Source organism: Bombina bombina, chromosome 4, assembly GCF_027579735.1.
Source record: "Bombina bombina isolate aBomBom1 chromosome 4, aBomBom1.pri, whole genome shotgun sequence".
NCBI lineage: Eukaryota > Metazoa > Chordata > Amphibia > Anura > Bombinatoridae > Bombina > Bombina bombina.
The window spans coordinates 528,834,109-528,854,384 of NC_069502.1; the positions used below are offsets into that span (position 1 = coordinate 528,834,109).

General features: G+C 40.4%; 1 protein-coding gene across 8 annotated transcripts in view; it reads left to right on the plus strand.

Annotated features, from left to right (window-relative positions):
• MYO6 (myosin VI) overlaps positions 1-20,276 on the plus strand; it is a 635,235-nt gene that overhangs the window by 231,589 nt on the left and 383,370 nt on the right. For all 8 annotated transcript variants that reach the window (XM_053710463.1, XM_053710457.1, XM_053710460.1 and 5 more), the window contains exon 5: positions 7,168-7,297. In XM_053710463.1, the coding sequence (XP_053566438.1) occupies positions 7,168-7,297 (130 nt within the window). The remainder of the gene's footprint in view (positions 1-7,167; positions 7,298-20,276) is intronic.

Here is a 20,276-nt window from a genome sequence, read left to right on the forward strand (position 1 = left end):
GTGGACTCTTCCCATATTAAGATAGAAAACATAAATTATGCTTACCTGATAATTTAATTTCCATCTGTATGGGAAGAGTCCACAGCTCCCGCCCGTGTTCTCCAATGGGCCGCCCTAAATTTGAATTTTTTTTCTTCTGGCACCTTTTTCACCCTGATATTTCTTCTACTGTTCCTTTTTTCCTCGGCAGAATGACTGGGGTTATGAGGAAGTGAGGGAGGTATTTAAGCCTTTGGCCGGGGTGTCTTTGCCTCCTCCTGGTGGCTAGGTTCAGTATTTCCCACAAGTAAGGAATGCAGCTGTGGAATCTTCCCATACAGCTGGAAATGAAATGATCAGGTAAGCATAATTTATGTTATTCCATGTTTTGTATGTGGAAATCACAAAGAGGCTTTTGTAGCATGCCCAGAGAAGTCAGACCTCCAGATGCAAACTTGCCTGAATCTTCCACTTGTAAGCAAACGTTTTATTTTCAGCTTGTAATGCGAGCACAAATTAAATAGATGCTTAAATAAAAAAATGACTTGTATATGCTATTAATGTAGTGGATCATAAAGCAATGACTGTCTACATTGTGTTTACCCCTGCCACAGTTTAACAACGCTAATAACCCTTCATCCATCCTCACTTTCAATGCAAATATGTGTGTCAGATGTGATTAGGGTTAATGGTTTATAAAACTATTGTCTGTTTACTATAGATATAGGTGTTATAGTGGTCAGGGGTCAAGCAGTACTATCTACCCACCATGTTTCTAGCCTAGTTTGCCTGGTTTTGCTCACCCCACACTCACTGGGACCATGACAAACGTGTGGTCTTGCCCTTCCCAGTGTGGGGCCACCCAAAACAAAACACTGACTGGCCATTATACACATGTTCCCTGTCCCGCCTGTCCTAAAAGGCCTCCAGTAAATGTTGGATGGTATGCTATTATTTAGGGAGCCACATATAGTAAGCTATAAGTAAATAGCAGAGGTGCAGGTAGGATCATGGCTTTCTGCATCTGTTATGAAAGAATTGCAGAAAATAACATATCTCAATACTCACTTGCAGCAGGAAAGTGATCTGGCTAATTTTGCAGGAGTTGGGCTGCACTGGTTTATTTATTTTCTTTAAAGGGCTACTTAATACAGTAGAATTGCAAAATTAACAAGTACATAATAAATAAGCAGCAGAATTTTTTTTCTGACAAATTATTTTTTTCTCCCATTTTCCGGCTCCTTGTTTTATGTGACAGACATCAGCCAATCATAGACTAGTATACGTATACAGCGTGAACTTGTGCACATGCTCAGTAGGATCTTGTTCCCCAGAAAGTGTGAATATAAAAAGACTGTACAAACTTTGATAATGGAAGTAAATTGGAAAGTGTCTTAAAACTGCATGCTCTTTCTAAATCATTAAAGTTTATTTTGACTTGAGAGTCAGTTTCATTTTTTAAGAGTCAATCCGCTAGATTTAGAGTTCTGCAGCCAAAGGGGTGCGTTAGCTATGCATGCTTTTTTCCCTCTGCACCTTTTTAAATACCGCTGGTATTTAGAGTTCACAGAAGGGCTGCGTTAGGCTCCAAAAAGGGAGCGTATAGCATAATTTACCGCCACTGCAACTCTAAATACCAGCGGTGCTTACGGACACGGCCAGCTTCAAAAACGTGCTCGTGCACGATTCCCCCATAGGAAGCAATGGGGCCGTTTGAGCTGAAAAAAAACCTAACACCTGCAAAAAAGCAGCGTTCAGCTCCTAACGCAGCCCCATTGTTTCCTATGAGGAAACACATCCTATGTCTGCACCTAACATGAACCCCGAGTCTAAACACCCCTAACCTTACACTTATTAACCCCTAATCTGCCGCCCCCGCTATCGCTGACCCCTGCATATTTTTTTAACCCCTAATCTGCCGCTCCGTACACCGCCGCCATCTACGTTATCCCTATGTACCCCTAATCTGCTGCCCCTAACACCGCCGACCCCTATATTATATTTATTAACCCCTAATCTGCCGCCCCCAACGTCGCCGCCACCTACCTACAATTATTAACCCCTAATCTGCCGACCGGACCTCACCGCTACTATAATAAAGTTATTAACCCCTAATCCGCCTCACTCCCGCCTCAATAACCCTATAATAAATAGTATTAACCCCTAATCTGCCCTCCCTAACATCGCTGACACCTAACTTCAAGTGTTAACCCCTAATCTGCCGACCGGACCTCACCGCTTCTCTAATAAATGTATTAACCCCTAAAGCTAAGTCTAACCCTAACACTAACACCTCCCTAAGTTAAATATAATTTTTATCTAACGAAATAAATTAACTCTTATTAAATAAATTAATCCTATTTAAAGCTAAATACTTACCTGTAAAATAAACCCTAATATAGCTACAATATAAATTATAATTATATTGTAGCTATTTTAGGATTAATATTTATTTTACAGGTAACTTTGTATTTATTTTAACCAGGTACAATAGCTATTAAATAGTTAATAACTATTTAATAGCTACCTAGTTAAAATAATTACAAAATTACCTGTAAAATAAATCCTAACCTAAGTTACAATTAAACCTAACACTACACTATCAATAAATTAATTAAATAAATTACTTACAATTATCTACAATTAAACCTAACACTACACTATCAATAAATTAATTACATAAAATACCTACAAATAAATACAATTAAATAAACTAACTAAAGTACAAAAAATAAAAAAAGAACTAAGTTACAAAAAATAAAAAAAATTATTTACAAACATTAGAAAAATATTACAACAATTTTAAGCTAATTACACCTACTCTAAGCCCCCTAATAAAATAACAAAGCCCCCAAAAATAAAAAAAATGCCCTACCCTATTCTAAAATAAAAATAGAAAAGCTCTTTTACCTTACCAGCCCTTAAAAGGGCCTTTTGCGGGGCATGCCCCAAAGAATTCTGCTCTTTTGCCTGTAAAAAAAAACACAATACCACCCCCAACATTACAACCCACCACCCACATACCCCTAATCTAACCCAAACCCCCCTTAAATAAACCTAACACTAAGCCCCTGAAGATCTCCCTACCTTATTTTCACCACGCCGGGTATCACCGATCAGTCCAGAAGAAGCTCCGAAATCTTCATCCAAGCCCAAGCGGGGGCTGAAGAGGTCCATCATCGGGCTGAAGTCTTGATCCAAGCGGGCACTGAAGAGGTCCATCATCGGGCTGAAGTCTTGATCCAAGCGGGCGCTGAAGAGGTCCATCATCGGGCTGAAGTCTTGATCCAAGCGGGCGCTGAAGAGGTCCATCATCGGGCTGAAGTCTTCTATCAAGCGGCATCTTCAATCTTCTTTCTTCCGGATCCATCTTCATCCCGCCGGCGCGGAACATCCATCCTGGCCGACGACTTCCCGACGAATGACGGTTTCTTTAAGGGACGTCATCCAAGATGGCGTCCCTCGAATTCCGATTGGCTGATAGGATTCTATCAGCCAATCGGAATTAAGGTACGAAAATTCTGATTGGCTGATGGAATCAGCCAATCAGATTGAGCTCACATTCTATTGGCTGTTCCGATCAGCCAATAGAATGCAAGCTCAATCTGATTGGCTGATTGGATCAGCCAATCGGATTGAAATGGAATCTGATTGGCTGAGTCCATCAGCCAATCAGAATTTTCCTAGCTTAATTCCGATTGGCTGATAGAATCCTATCAGCCAATCGGAATTCGAGGGACGCCATCTTGGATGACGTCCCTTAAAGGAACCGTAATTCGTCGGGAAGTTGTCGGCCAGCCCAATGATGGACCTCTTCAGCGCCCGCTTGGATCAAGACTTCAGCCCGATGATGGACCTCTTCAGCGCCCGCTTGGATCAAGACTTCAGCCCGATGATGGACCTCTTCAGCGCCCGCTTGGATCAAGACTTCAGCCCGATGATGGACCTCTTCAGCGCCCGCTTGGATCAAGACTTCAGCCCAATGATGGACCTCTTCAACGCCCGCTTGGATCAAGACTTCAGCCCGATGATGGACCTCTTCAGTGCCCGCTTGGATCAAGACTTCAGCCCGATGATGGACCTCTTCAGCCCCCGCTTGGGCTTGGATGAAGATTTTGGAGCCTCTTCTGGACTGATCGGTGATACCCGGCGTGGTGAAGATAAGGTAGGGAGATCTTCAGGGGCTTAGTGTTAGGTTTATTTAAGGGGGGTTTGGGTTAGATTAGGGGTATGTGGGTGGTGGGTTGTAATGTTGGGGGGGGTATTGTATGTTTTTTTTTACAGGCAAAAGAGCAGAATTCTTTGGGGCATGCCCCGCAAAAGGCCCTTTTAAGGGCTGGTTAGGTAAAAGAGCTTTTCTATTTTTATTTTAGAATAGGGTAGGGCATTTTTTTATTTTGGGGGGCTTTGTTATTTTATTAGGGGGCTTAGAGTAGGTGTAATTAGCTTAAAATTGTTGTAATATTTTTCTAATGTTTGTAAATTATTTTTTTATTTTTTGTAACTTAGCTCTTTTTTTATTTTTTGTACTTTAGTTAGTTTATTTAATTGTATTTATTTGTAGGTATTTTATGTAATTAATTTATTGATAGTGTAGTGTTAGGTTTAATTGTAGATAATTGTAGGTATTTTATTTAATTAATTTATTGATAGTGTATGTTAGGTTTAATTGTAACTTAGGTTAGGATTTATTTTACAGGTAATTTTGTAATTATTTTAACTAGGTAGCTATTAAATAGTTATTAACTATTTAATAGCTATTGTACCTGGTTAAAATAAATACAAAGTTACCTGTAAAATAAATATTAATCCTAAAATAGCTACAATATAATTATAATTTATATTGTAGCTATATTAGGGTTTATTTGACAGGTAAGTATTTAGCTTTAAATAGGATTAATTTATTTAATAAGAGTTAATTTATTTAGTTAGATAAAAATCATATTTAATTTAGGGGGGTGTTAGTGTTAGGGTTAGACTTAGCTTTAGGGGTTAATACATTAATTAGAGAAGCGGTGAGGTCCGGTCGGCAGATTAGGGGTTAATACTTGAAGTTGGGTGTCAGCGATGTTAGGGAGGGCAGATTAGGGGTTAATACTATTTATTATAAGGTTATTGAGGCGGAAGTGAGGCGGATTAGGGGTTAATAACTTTATTATAGTAGCAGTGAGGTCCGGTCGGAAGATTAGGGGTTAATAATTGTAGATAGGTGGCGGCGACGTTGGGGGCGGCAGATTAGTGGTTAATAAATATAATATAGGGGTCGGCGGTGTTAGGGGCAGCAGATTAGGGGTACATAGGGATAACGTAGGTTGCGGCGGTGTGCAGTCGGCAGATTAGGGGTTAAAAAATTTAATAGAGTGGCGGCGATGTGGGGGGGCCTTGGTTTAGGGGTACATAGGTAGTTTATGGGTGTTAGTGTACTTTAGAGCACAGTAGTTAAGAGCTTTATGAACCGGCGTTAGCCCAGAAAGCTCTTAACTCCTGGCTTTTTGCTGCGGCTGGAGTTTTGTCGTTAGAGTTCTAACGCTCACATGGCGTAGGGGGATCTGCGGTATGGAAAAGTCGCGGCTGCAAAGTGAGCGTTAGACCCTTTCCTGACTGACTCTAAATACCAGCGGGCGGCCAAAACCAGCGTTAGGAGCCCCTAACGCTGGTTTTGACGGCTAACGCACAACTATAAATCTAGCGGAATGTATGTTAATGAAACTGGTTGATCAAAAAAAAAAAAAAAGGTAAATAGTTATAGAGTAGTTTAGTTTATTTTTTATTTTTTTTATCCTTCTTGTCCCTTTAATATTTACAGCAATGTTCTCCACAGAAAATGTTGCCTGCCGGGTGGCATTATAAATCAGCTGGTTGGGGGCAATGTAATACTTTCTAATATTATAACTTTTTATGCCATCCAAAGCATAAATTAAGTGCAGAATGTATCATAAATGTATTTAATTTGTGGAATAAACATTTAAACATGTTAATATTAGCTTTTTTTAGCTTAATATTGACTAAAATGTTAGCTGGATGGTCAGTAAAATCAGCCAGGTGGCACATCCATTGAAAAGGTCCTGTAGAGTATTGGTCACAAAAGTGTGAAGCTTCAATGTGTAAAGCAGATAGTTACTAACACACTACTGCTGATGGCATGCACTCAAACTATAAATAAAGTAAGCCCTTTTTGAAAATACAAGCAATGTAAATATAAAAACTACTACCTAAAAGCATTTTTTAGCACCAGACGTATCCTTTATCGATAAAATGGCAGTTACATTGTCAAATAATGAGTGAAACGACATGCTTAAAACATAAGAATAAGTTGTGTTGTCATAAGCTAAACTCTGTGTGTTGTGGTGAGTGGGCACGCGCATCCGTTTTACTGTTTGTCCCTGGAGCAGAATGTCTTGTAGTTAAAGCAACATACTGTGCTATGTGGTGAAGAAGGGTTTTTAAAGGGACAGCCAAAACCAGAATTGTTGTTGTTTTAAAAGATAGATAATCCCTCAATTACCCCTTACCCAGTTTTGCAACGGCCAACACCGTTATAATAATACGCATTTTACCTATGTAATTACCTTGTATCTAAGCCTCTGCAGACTGCCTCCTTATTTCAGTTCTTTTGACAGACATGCATTTTAGCCAATCAGTGCTCACTCCACAGTAAATTCACGTGCATGAGCTCAATGTTATCTATATGAAACACATGAATTAACACCCTCTAGTGGTGAAAAACTGTCAAAATGCATTTAGATTAGAGGCGGCCTTCAAGGTCTAAGAAATTAGCATATGAACCTCCTAGGTTTAGGTTTCAACTAAGAATACCAAGAGAACAAAGCAAAATTGGTGATAAAAGTAAATTGGAAAGTTGTTTAAAATGACATGCCCTATTTGAATCATTAACATTTTTTTCGACTTGACTGTCCCTTTAAGTATAGAACAGGTTGTTTTTACACATTTCATGTGCTCTTGAAGTTGGACTAAACTGTTGTCTGATCATTTATTATTGACTTAAAGGAGCCTGAAGTCTAGAGAACATACACTACTTGAGGTTAAAAATGTCAATTGATTTTCTTACATGTTCTTAAAAGTGTTTCTATGGTATCAAACGGCAAAAAAGAAGCATCTTTTCTCTTGATTTATGATAAGGTTTCTTATGTAAAGTTAATACAGTTTTTTTTTCTTTTTTCTTTTTAGACCTATGTGGCCAATATTCTGATTGCAGTAAATCCATATTTTGATCTCCCGAAACTTTATTCTTCTGAGTGCATAAAACAATATCAGGGAAGATCGCTTGGAACTTTGGCTCCACATGTTTATGCAATAGGTAAGCATTCATTAACCCCTTAGTGACCAGAGCACTTTTCCATTTTCTGTCCGTTTGGGACCAAGGCTATTTTTACATTTCTGCAGTGTTTGTGTTTAGCTGAAATTTTCCTCTTACTCATTTACTGTACCCACACATATTATATACCGTTTTTCTCGCCATTAAATGGACTTTCTAAAAATACCATTATTTTCATCATATCTTATCATTTACTATAAAAAAAATTATAAAATATGAGGAAAAATGGAAAAAAACACACTTTTTCTAACTTTGAACCCCAAAATCTGTTACATATCTACAACCACCAAAAAACACCCATGCTAAATAGTTTCTAAATTTTGTCCTGAGTTTAGAAATACCCAATGTTTACATCTTCTTTGCTTTTTTTGTAACTTATAGGGCCATAAATACAAGTAGCACTTTGCTATTTTCAAAACATTTTTTTTTCAAAATTAGCGCTAGTTACATTGGGACACTGATATCTTTCAGGAATCCCTGAATATCCATTGACATATATATATATTTTTTTAGAAGACATCCCAAAGTATTGATCTAGGCCCATTTTGGTATATTTCATGCCACCATTTCACCGCCAAATGCGATCAAATACAAAAAATTGTTCACTTTTTCACAAATTTTTTCACAAACTTTCAGTTTCTCACTGAAATTATTTACAAACTGCTTGTTGCAATTATGGCATAAATGGTTGTAAATTCTTCTCTGGGATCCCCTTTGTTCAGAAATAGCAGACATATATGGCTTTGGCATTGCTTTTTGGTAATTAGAAGGCCGCTAAATGCCACTGCGCACCACACGTGTATTATGCCCAGCAGTGAAGGGGTTAATTAGGGAGCATGTAAGGAGCTTTTTGGGGTATTTTTAGCTTTAGTGTAGTGTAGTAGACAACCCCAAGTATTGATCTAGGCCCATTTTGGTATATTTCATGCCACCATTTCACCGCCAAATGCGATCAAATTAAAAAAAACATTAAATTTTTCACAATTTTAGGTTTGTCACTGAAATCATTTACAAACAGCTTGTGCAATTATGGCACAAATGGTTGTAAATGCTTCTCTGGGATCCCCTTTGTTCAGAAATAGCAGACATATATGACTTTGGCGTTGCTTTTTGGTAATTAGAATGCTGCTAAATGGCGCTGCGCATCACACGTGTATTATGGCTAGCAGTGAAGGGGTTAATTAGGTAGCTTGTAGGGAGCTTGCAGGGTTAATTTTAGCTTTAGTGTAGAGATCAGCCTCCCACCTGAAACATCAGACCCCCTGATCCCTCCCAAACATCTCTCTTCCCTCCCCTACCCCACAAATGTCCCCGCCATCTTAAGTACTGGCAGAAACTCTGCCATTACTAAAATAAAAGGAAAATTTGTGCATTTTTGTGCATTTTGTTTTAGCATATTTACATATGCTTCTGTGTAGGATCCCCCTTAGCCCCCAACCTCACTGATCCCCCACCCAACAGCTCTCTAACCCTCCCCCTCTGACTTAATGTGCGCCATCTTGGGTACTGGCAGCTGTCTGCCAGTACCCATTTTAGTGAAAATATGTTTTTTTATTAAAAAAATTTCCTTTTTCTGTAGTGTAGCTTCCCCCCCCCCCCAATACCAACCCCCCACCCCTTCCAGATCGCTTAAATGCTTTTTTTTAAAAATGTTTATTTCATTTTTTAATACACTTTACTCTTTACTTTTTTTCTGTAGTGTAGCTGTTCCCACCCGCTCCCGCCCCGTGCACGCGCCCGCCCGCCACCCACCGTGCACGCGCGCGCGCCCGTGCGCGCCCCCGAAGGCTCCGCCCCCGATCCCGCCCCCCTCCACCTTCCAGATCTCACCGATGGCCGCCCACCCGCCTCCCAAGTCGGCTCCCACCCACCAACGATACCGGCCATCGATGTCCGGTGCAGAGAGGGCCACAGAGTGGCTCTCTCTGCATCGGATGGCCAGAAAGTGTTATTGCAGGATGCCTCGATGTCGAGGCATCACTGCAATAACCGGAAAGCAGCTGGAAGCGAGCAGGATCGCTTCCAGCTGCTTTCCAGACTGAGGACGTGCAGGGTACGTCCTCAGGCGTTAACTGCCTTTTTTTAGAGGACGTACCCTGCACGTCCTCGGTCATTAAGGGGTTAATGTCTCTGTTAGCTAGAACTATAGAGATATTTACATAATGATTGATCTAAAATCTAGCTGTAGACTAGTAATGTATGTTTTTATTAATAAAGTCCAGTACTTAAAAAAAAAAAAAAATTAATTTTTTTTAAGATCAGACCTCTTATATTTTATCTCCTAATTCTCTTGTGGTACCACTTATATCCCGAACACTTATCACAGGGACATAGAATTCCATTAGTAGAAGGAACTTTACAGCTACATCCAATGGCCGCTGTTGATAGCAATTATAGGACACAGTTGAGATAATATGCTATATTTAAGATACATGTTTCATCTCATTGTAAAATTGATGGTCAGATACTGTTTTGCTTACATACTCTTCCCATATTTGTCTCCTTAAACATCTCAAACCTTGTTCTAATCCTTTCATAATTTGCTTGGTGTAGGGTTGACACCTTTAGTTCACACTAAACCTGAACACACAACAATGCAAAATATTTTACACACTATGTATAAAAGCACATAAATTCTAACACTCTCACACTCTCTCTCTCTCTCTCTCTCTCTCTCTCTCTCTCTCACACACACTCACTCTCACTCACACACACTTACACTCACACACAGACAATAACAATCTCACACACACATTATCTCTCAAAAACTAATATTCACAAACAAACACACTCTCAGACACCCTCCCACACAAAGACACACCCGCAAGAGAGGAATAACTGTAGGCGTGTGCAGTATGTTGCAAATGCACAATGTTACCTTTTTGGCTGTGACTATTTCCAAAAAAACCACGGACATTTGCATGTCTGGGCCTGACTCTGCTTTAAACCCAGACACACAAATGTAAAACGTACTGTCCGAGTCGATCGCCGACAGGTGGCAAACCTAGTTTGGCGTCCCTCCTAGGCACATATGAGTTGCCATACTGTATTCATCGCTACCATTCTTTAAGATAAAGCTGACATTTAAAGGGATAATAACCTCTAACTATTTCTATCATGCATTTGAAAGAGCACTATTTAAATATGTTAAAAAAAAAGTTGCTTATTTTAATTTTGATGATAACAGGAAATGCATGTCTGTATATAACTGGATCCTTATGTCTGATTACTAACTGGCTGATAAATAGAACTTCTATACCGGTAGGCAGCTATACACCTCACAATACAAACTAAAGGCTCTGATTACAAGTGTAACACAAACATAATAGCGCTTTTGTGGTTTAACATCGTTTGGGGCAATCAGTCAATAGTACTTCTATGTTTGCATTTTATATTTCAAGTCGAAGGTTATTTATTTTTCTTCTACAAGATACGACGAGTCCACGTTTCATCCTTACTTGTGGGAAATTATACTCCTGCTATCAGGAAGTGGCAAAGAGCACCACAGCAGAGCTGTATATATAGCTCCTCCCTTCCCTCCACCCCCAGTAATTCTCTTTGCCTGTGTTATACTAGGAAGAGGTAAAGTGAGGTGTTAGTTTTTAGTTTCTTCAATCAAGAAGTTTTTTATTTTAAATGGTACCGGTGAGTACTATTTTCCTCAGGGGGGGATATGAAAGAAGATTTCTGCCCTGAGGTTGATGATCTTTCCAGATGTAACTAAGATCCACGTTGGTTCCCACAGATCTTCTGAAGGTAATACAAGAGACATCTTCAGTGTGGAGAAGGGTTTCATGCTACAAGCAGCATCGAGCTATGTGCAGCCCTTTATTTCTGGGGAGACTTGGTATATCAGAACTGACTGACATTTATTTCCCTGCAAGCAAAGGGGTAAGCAGTAGACCTGTAAAACAAAGGGGTGTTACTGGGAAACCTGTGCTTAATTTATTTCATTTGACATATTGGGCCAAGCATTATAATGGGCTTCACAGCATTATAAAGAGACACTGGGAGAGGCAGGAATATGCTTAATGGTTTTTTGTTCAAAATAAACAGTTTGACCATATTAGCAGTGTACTTAGGGGTTAAAGAATTCCACATGGCTTATACTTTAAACCGCTTCACCATGCGGTTGTTCAGGCCTACACGATCATCGGACATGATGGGCGGGGCTTATTTTCGCGCGCTCAGACGCGCACTTTACTCTGGCTGAGAAGCAGCAGGCATTAGCTCCGGTTGAGCCTAGACAGGGGTTCTGTTAACCGGATCGTTGTCGAGTCATTTTGAAGTACCCTGGGGGCAGGTAGGCGCCACAGAAGAGCTGTGGCGAGGTGCAGGGGGTATATTTGTCAAATTTAAAATATTTGTGACTATAAATACCTTTTAGACGTTAATTTCTCCCCTTACTCTTGGGGTGCAATCATTTTTGGAGCCATTAATTAAGTGTAGTTAATTTTAAAGAGTAAATTAACGTTTTAAAGCAGTTTTGGAAAATTTGTGCGCTTTTTTATTTCTTAAAGGCGCAGTACACGTTTCTCAAAAAATTGTTTAAAGCAATAAATAAAGTGTTTAACGACTATTGTGGTTATTACTAGTCTGTTCAACATGTCTGACATTGAGGAATCTCATTGTTCTATGTGTTTAGAAGCCATTGTGGAACCCCCTCTTACATTATGTACCTCTTGTACTGAAAGGGCCTTACATTGTAAAAAGCATATTTTAGGTCAAGAAAGTGTGCCTAAAGATGATTCTCAATCTGAAGAGAACCAGGATATACCATCAAATTCTCCCCAAGTGTCACAACCTTTAACGCCCACACAAGCGACGCCAAGTACCTCTAGTGCGTCTAATTCTTTTACTCTGCAGGAGATGGCTGCAGTTATATCAACTACCCTTACAGAGATATTATCTAAATTACCAGTGTTACAGGGTAAACGCAGTAGGTCAGGTATTAATGTGAATACTGAATCCTCTGATGCTTTATTGGCTATTTCCGATGTACCCTCACAGTGCTCTGCGATGGGGGTCAGGGAATTGCTGTCTGAGGGAGAACTTTCAGACTCAGGGAATGTGTTACCTCAGACAGATTCGGACGTCATGTCCTTTAAATTTAAGCTGGAACACCTCCGCCTGTTACTTCAGGAGGTTTTAGCGACTCTGGATGATTGTGACCCTATTGTGATACCACCAGAGAAATTGTGTAAGATGGACAAATATCTAGAGGTACCTACTTACACTGATGTTTTTCCGGTTCCTAAAAGAATTTCGGAAATTGTAAAAAAGTAATGGGATAGACCAGGCATACCGTTCTCTCCCCCTCCTAATTTTAAGAAAATGTTTCCCATATCAGACACCATTCGGGACTTTTGGCAAACGGTCCCTAAGGTGGAGGGAGCTATATCTACCCTGGCTAAGCGTACAACTATACCTATTGAGGACAGTTGTGCTTTCAAAGACCCTATGGATAAAAAGTTAGAGGGTCTTCTAAAGAAATTATTTATTCATCAGGGTTTTCTTTTACAACCTACGGCTTGCATTGTTCCAGTTACTACTGCAGCAGCTTTTTGGTTTTATGCTCTAGAAGAGTCTCTGAAGGTTGAGACCCCTTTAGAGGACATTTTGGATAGAATTAAGGCTCTCAAGCTAGCTAATTCTTTTATTACTGATGCCGCTTTTCAAATTGTTAAATTATCCGCGAAAAATGCAGGATTTGCCATTTTAGCGCGTAGAGTGTTATGGCTCAAATCTTGGTCTGCTTATGTGTCATCAAAATCTAAGCTTTTAGCTATTCCTTTTAAGGGTAAGACCCTATTCGGGCCTGAATTGAAGGAAATAATTTCTGACATTACTGGAGGTAAAGGCCATGCCCTACCTCAGGATAAGTCGGATAAGATGAAGGGTAAACAAAATAATTTTCGTTCCTTTCAAACTTTAAAGGAGGACCCTCTGCTTCCTCTTCCTCCACAAAACCGGAAGGGAATTTTGCTCAATCCAAGTCAGTCTGGAGACCCAACCAGGCTTGGAATAAAGGTAAACAATCCAAGATGCCCGCTGCTGCTACAAAGACAGCATGAAGGGGCGGCCCCCGATCCGGGACCGGATCTAGTAGGGGGCAGACTTTCTTTCTTTGCTCAGGCTTGGGCAAGAGATGTTCAGGACCCCTGGGCACTGGAAATAGTGACCCACGGGTATCAACTGGAATTCAAGGATTTTCTCCCAAGAGGGAGATTTCATCTTTCACGATTGTCTGTAGACCAGATAAAAAGAGAGGCGTTCTTACGCTGTGTAAATGACCTCTATACCATGGGAGTAATTTGTCCCGTTCCAAACCGGAACAGGGACAGGGGTTTTACTCAAATCTTTTCGTGGTTCCCAAAAAAGAGGGGACTTTCAGACCCATTTTAGATCTCAAGTGTCTAAACAAGTTTCTCAGAGTCCCATCGTTCAAGAGTACACTATACGAACAGTCTTACCAATGATCCAGGAGGGTCAATATATGACTATCGTGGACTTGAAGGATGCATACCTTCATATCCCTATTCACAAGGATCATCATCAGTTCCTAAGGTTCGCCTTCCTGGACAAACATTTTCAGTTCATGGCTCTTCCCTTCGGGTTGGCCACAGCACCCAGGATCTTCATAAAGTTTCTAGGGTCCCTTCTGGCGGTTCTCAGACCACGGGGCATAGCAGTGGCGCCTTATCTGGATGATATTCTAATCCAGGCGTCAACTTATCAGCTGACAAAATCTCACACGGACACAGTGTTGTCTTTCCTGAGAACTCACGGTTGGAAGGTGAACATAGAAAAGAGTTCACTAGTTCCACAGACAAGGGTTCCTTTCTTGGGGACTCTGATAGACTCTGTAGACATGAAAATATTTCTGACGGAGGTCAGAAAATCAAAGATTCTAAATACTTGCCGAGCACTTCAGTCCATTCCTCGGCCATCAGTGGCTCAGTGTATGGAGGTCATTGGATTAATGGTAGCGGCAATGGACATCATTCCGTTTGCTCGCTTTCATCTCAGACCACTGCAGCTGTGCATGCTCGGACAGTGGAATGGGGACTATGCAAATCTATCTCCTCAGATTAGTCTGGATCAAGAGACCAGAGACTCTCTTCTTTGGTGGTTGTCGCCGGATCATCTGTCCCAGGGGACTTGTTTCCGCAGACCATCGTGGTTGATAGTGACAACGGACGCCAGTCTTCTGGGCTGGGGTGCAGTCTGGAATTCCCTGAAGGCTCAGGGTGTTTGGACTCAGGTGGAGTCTCTACTTCCAATCAATATTCTGGAACTGAGAGCAATATTCAATGCGCTTCAGGCATGGCCTCAGTTGGCTTCGGCCAAATTCATCAGATTCCAGTCAGACAATATCATGACTGTGGCGTATATCAATCATCAGGGGGGAACAAGGAACTCCTTAGCGATGATAGAAGTATCAAAGATAATCCGATGGGCGGAGGCCTACTCTTGCTATCTATCAGCGATATACATCTCAGGAGTAGAGAACTGGGAAGCGGATTTTCTAAGTCGTAATGTTTGCCTCATTGATTTGCCAATGGGGCAGACCGGAATTAGACCTGATGGCATCTCGTCAGAATGCCAAGCTTCCACGTTACGGATCCAGGTCGAGGGATCCTCAGGCCGAACCAATAGATGCCTTGGCAGTACCTTGGTCGTTCAGCCTAGCTTATGTGTTTCCACCGTTTCCTCTCCTTCCATGCGTGATTGCTCGGATCAAACAGGAGAGAGCTTCAGTAATCCTGATAGCGCCTGCGTGGCCACGCAGGACTTGGTATGCGGATCTAGTGGACATGTCCTCTCTGCCACCGTAGAAACTTCCTTTGAGACAGGACCTTCTCATTCAAGGTCCTTTCCAACATCCAAATCTACATTCTACATTCTCTGCAGCTGACTGCTTGGAGATTGAACGCTTGATTTTATCTAAGCGGGGTTTCTCTGATTCGGTCATTAATACTTTGATACAGGCTCGTAAGCCTGTCATTAGAAAAATCTATCATAAGATAAGGCATACATATCTTTTTTGGTGTGAATCCAAGGACTACTCATGGAGTAAAGTTAGGATTCCCAGGATTCTGTCCTTTCTCCAAGAAGGGTTATCAGCAAGTTCCTTAAAGGGACAGATTTCTGCTTTGTCAATTTTGCTTTACAAACGTTTGGCAGATGTGCCAGATGTTCAGTCTTTTTGTCAGGCTTTATCCAGAATTAAGACTGTATTTAGACCAATTACTCCTCCCTGAAGTTTGAATTTAGTTCTTCAAGTTCTTCAAGGGATTCCGTTTGAACCCATGCATTCCATAGATATTTGATACTTTTGCTTCTTCTGAGGCTTTTTTTGGGAGAAAAGTTCTTCAAGCAGTGGTGCCTTCCGTTTAGGTCTCTGTCTTGTCCCTCCCTTTCATCCGTGTCCTGTAGCTTTGGTATTGTATCCCACAAGTAAGGATGAAATCTGTGGACTCGTCGTATCTTGTAGAAGAAAAGGAAATTTATGCTTACCTGATAAATTAATTTCTTCTACGATACGACGAGTCCACGGCCCTCCCTGTCATTTTAAGACAGATTAGTTTTTTTTTTACAACTTCGGTCACCTCTGCACCTTTTAGCTTTTCATTTTTCTTCCTAAAACCTTCGGTCGAATGACTGGGGGTGGAGGGAAGGGAGGAGCTATATATACAGCTCTGCTGTGGTGCTCTTTGCCACTTCCTGTTAGCAGGAAGATAGTATCCCACAAGTAAGGATGAAATCCGTGGACTTGTCGTATCGTAGAAGAAATCAATTTATCAGGTAAGCATAAATTTCCTTTTTATAGCTCGAGTATTAGTCTATAGCACGCTAACATCTGCATGTCTGATAGCACAGGTGTGCTAAATCCCTCTCATAATAGACTTCTGCAGGTGTTTTGATGTAAAATTCATGTTTGATATTATTCGAACACTAATGATGAATTAAGAAGTATTACGTACGTATACATATGCAGTGAAAGCACTGCTAGGTTTTTCATCATTTTGGCAGCTTATGTGCGCTGGTATTACAAGTTGACAGCAATGCGAACACGAGCTCGTGTTCACATTACTGGGAAGCATTGCGCTTATGAGAGTCTACTTCCATAAGCTCCAATGGGAGCCTTGTTCTGATACCATCATACACGGCACAGAACTAAAGTGCAGCAAAGTCATTCAGCAAAGGCAAATTGTAAATATATATACACATATTAAAACATAAATATATCTATCTATCTATCTCTATCTATCTATCTATCTATATATATATATATATATATAATGTCATGTAAATGGCAAGAGTCCATGAGCTAGTGACGTATGGGATATACATTCCTACCAGGAGGGGGCAAAGTTTCCCAAACCTCAAAATGCCTATAAATACACCTCCCATCACACACATACTTTAGTTTTACAAACTTTGCCTGCTATGGAGGTGGTGAAGTAAGTTTGTGCTTGATTTTTATGATTCTTCTATGATTAGCCCTTCTAAGCATTCTGAAGCCCAATTCCTCTCAGAGTACAGTGTTTGTCAGAGGGATGTGAAGAGAGTATTGCCTGTTGATTTTTATGGTTTCACTCATAGGAAATCTTTTTTCTCTGTTATCGGTGGGGATTCATGTCCTACCTCCCTTTTCAGATCGACGATATACTCTTATACCATTACCTCTGCTGATAGTTTTCAGTACTGGTTTGGCTGTCTACGATATGTGGATGGGTGTCTTCGGTAAGTATCTATCATTATTTAAGACACTCTCAGCTATATTTGGCACTTTATGTATTAATACAGGGAGTGCAGAGTTATTAGGCAAATGAGTATTTTGACCACATCATCTTCTTTATGCATGTTGTCTTACTCCAAGCTGTATAGGCTCGAAAGCCTACTACCAATTAAGCATATTAGGTGATGTGCATCTCTGTAATGAGAAGGGGGGTGGTCTAATGACATCAACACCCTACTTCCTTTCCTTTGGCAAAATGGGTCAAAAGAAGGACTTGACAGGCTCAGAAAAGTCAAAAATAGTGAGATATCCTGCAGAGGGATGCAGCACTCTTAAAATTGCAAAGCTTCTGAAGCGTGATCATCGAACAATCAAGCGTTTCATTCAAAATAGTCAACAGGGTCGCAAGAAGTGTGTGGAAAATCCAAGGCACAAAATAACTGCCCATGAACTGAGAAAAGTCAAGCGTGCAGCTGCCAAGATGCCACTTGCCACCAGTTTGGCCATATTTCAGAGCTGCAACGTCACTGGAGTGCCCAAAAGCACAAGGTGTGCAATACTCAGAGACATGGCCAAGGTAAGAAAGGCTGAAAGACGACCACCACTGAACAAGACACACAAGCTGAAACGTCAAGACTGGGCCAAGAAATATCTCAAGACTGATTTTTCTAAGGTTTTATGGACTGATGAAATGAGAGTGAGTCTTGATGGGCCAGATGGATGGGCCCGTGGCTGGATTGGTAAAGGGCAGAGAGCTCCAGTACGACTTAGACGCCAGCAAGGTGGAGGTGGAGTACTGGTTTGGGCTGGTATTATCAAAGATGAGCTTGTGGGGCCTTTTCGGGTTGAGGATGGAGTCCAGCTCAACTCCCAGTCCTACTGCCAGTTTCTGGAAGACACCTTCTTCAAGCAGTGGTACAGGAAGAAGTCTGCCTCCTTCAAGAAAAACATGATTTTCATGCAGGACAATGCTCCATCACACGCGTCCAAGTACTCCACAGCGTGGCTGGCAAGAAAGGGTATAAAAGAAGAAAATCTAATGACATGGCCTCCTTGTTCACCTGATCTGAACCCCATTGAGAACCTGTGGTCCATCATCAAATGTGAGATTTACAAGGAGGAAAAACAGTACACCTCTCTGAACAGTGTCTGGGAGGCTGTGGTTGCTGCTGCACGCAATGTTGATGGTGAACAGATCAAAACACTGACAGAATCCATGGATGGCAGGCTTTTGAGTGTCCTTGCAAAGAAAGGTGGCTATATTGGTCACTGATTTGTTTTTGTTTTGTTTTTGAATGTCAGAAATGTATATTTGTGAATGTTGAGATGTTATATTGGTTTCACTGGTAAAAATAAATAATTGAAATGGGTATATATTTGTTTTTTGTTAAGTTGCCTAATAATTATGCACAGTAATAGTCACCTGCACACACAGATATCCCCCTAAAATAGCTAAAACTAAAAACAAACTAAAAACTACTTCCAAAAATATTCAGCTTTGATATTAATGAGTTTTTTGGGTTCATTGAGAACATGGTTGTTGTTCAATAATAAAATGAATCCTCAAAAATACAACTTGCCTAATAATTCTGCACTCCCTGTATAAAGTTGTAAATATATGTGTTTACTTATATTTACCATGAATCAGGTCTATGTATATTTCCCTTTGCAGCCTAACAGTTTTAGTATGAGAATCACGTTTTAGAAAGTTATTTTCTTACCGGGGGTTAAGTCTTTTTTTTCCCCAATTTGACTTGTTTTTCCTTAATTTTGCGGGCAAATCTAGGCTCACGAGGGCGCAAAATGCTATTATTTATTGCATCATTTATGTCGTGAATTTTTTTTGCCGCAAATTTGCGTCTATAATGTCGCATGTTTCATCATCTCCTGCGTCTTTATTGACGTTAGGTTGTTTGGCACAAAGTCACGCTAGTTATGACGCGAGTTGCGTCATTTCCGGATGTTGATTGGCGCCAAAAAATTTTTTCACTTTGTGCCATGCGTTATACTTGGCGCCATTTATTTTTTTGATTATATTACCCCACTTCCTTTATGCTCCCTGCTCTCTTTATATTATAGAGGGCTATGCTGTTTGCTTTTCTGCTTATTTAGCATATGCATTTTTTCCCATTCCTGAAACTGCTATATGAGGAAATTGGATATTTTGTTTAAATGTTATTTTTTTCTTTTTACATTTTGCAAGATGTCACAGTCTGATCCTGTCTCAGAAGCTACTGTAGGAACCTTGCTGCCTGAACACAGTTCTACCAAAGCTAAGTGTATCTGTTGTAAGATAGCTGAGATTATATCTCCACCTATACTATGTTATATTTGTCATGATAAGCTTTTGCATAATAGAAACAAAAAGGATAAAAGGTGTTATACAAGGCGCTGCTCAAACCATTTACAAATACATATATAATCTATTAAAATGTATATAAAATCATCTGGGGGTATGCATATATATTAATTCATATACCCATATAGTATGCTGGAATTACATGTACAGGTATTCCAATATAGTCCAAATATTAAAAAGTCCTTTCAGTTCCTTCAAAGTAATTTGAATGGTAGGTTAATGTTGATCTGTAATTCCTTAAAATTTGTTATAGAAAGGGCTGCTCCTCAAAAAAGTCCCATCACAAACTTTATATGGACATCTGAAAAAATAGCAAAAGGAAAGAAGCGCCCAAACGCATCTAAGTGCAGATTGAATGTAAACTTTTAATAAACCATATAAAACAGAATCGCACTCACAATGTTAAAATTATTAGCAAGCAGTGAATATATAGATATAATCCCCAACTCCGGTTTGCCCTCCTCCGATAACCCTATTTCCTGGAGCGGAGCGTCAGTGCCCCAGCTGCAAGGGGGTGTGTTGGCAATTGGACCAATCCGGTGTCTCCTTCCATGACGAGCCTTCCCACTATTGGTTGCTAAGTGTAGGCTTGTATCCGTCGTAGGAATTCGTAGGAGTCCCTCCTCCACACCGTGACCAATAATAGTATATTGAATTGACAAAACTACAGTTAACACCCGCTTGGTGTTCACAGACACACAGGTTCACACACCAAATGCGGTCTCACAGGACTCCAAAGATAGCACGTAATGTGCCCACTCGACGTACGTTTCATTCCGTGCTGGAACTTTTTCAAGAGTGGTGTTTAGTACCTCATACGAATTCCTACGACGGATACAAGCCTACACTTAGCAACC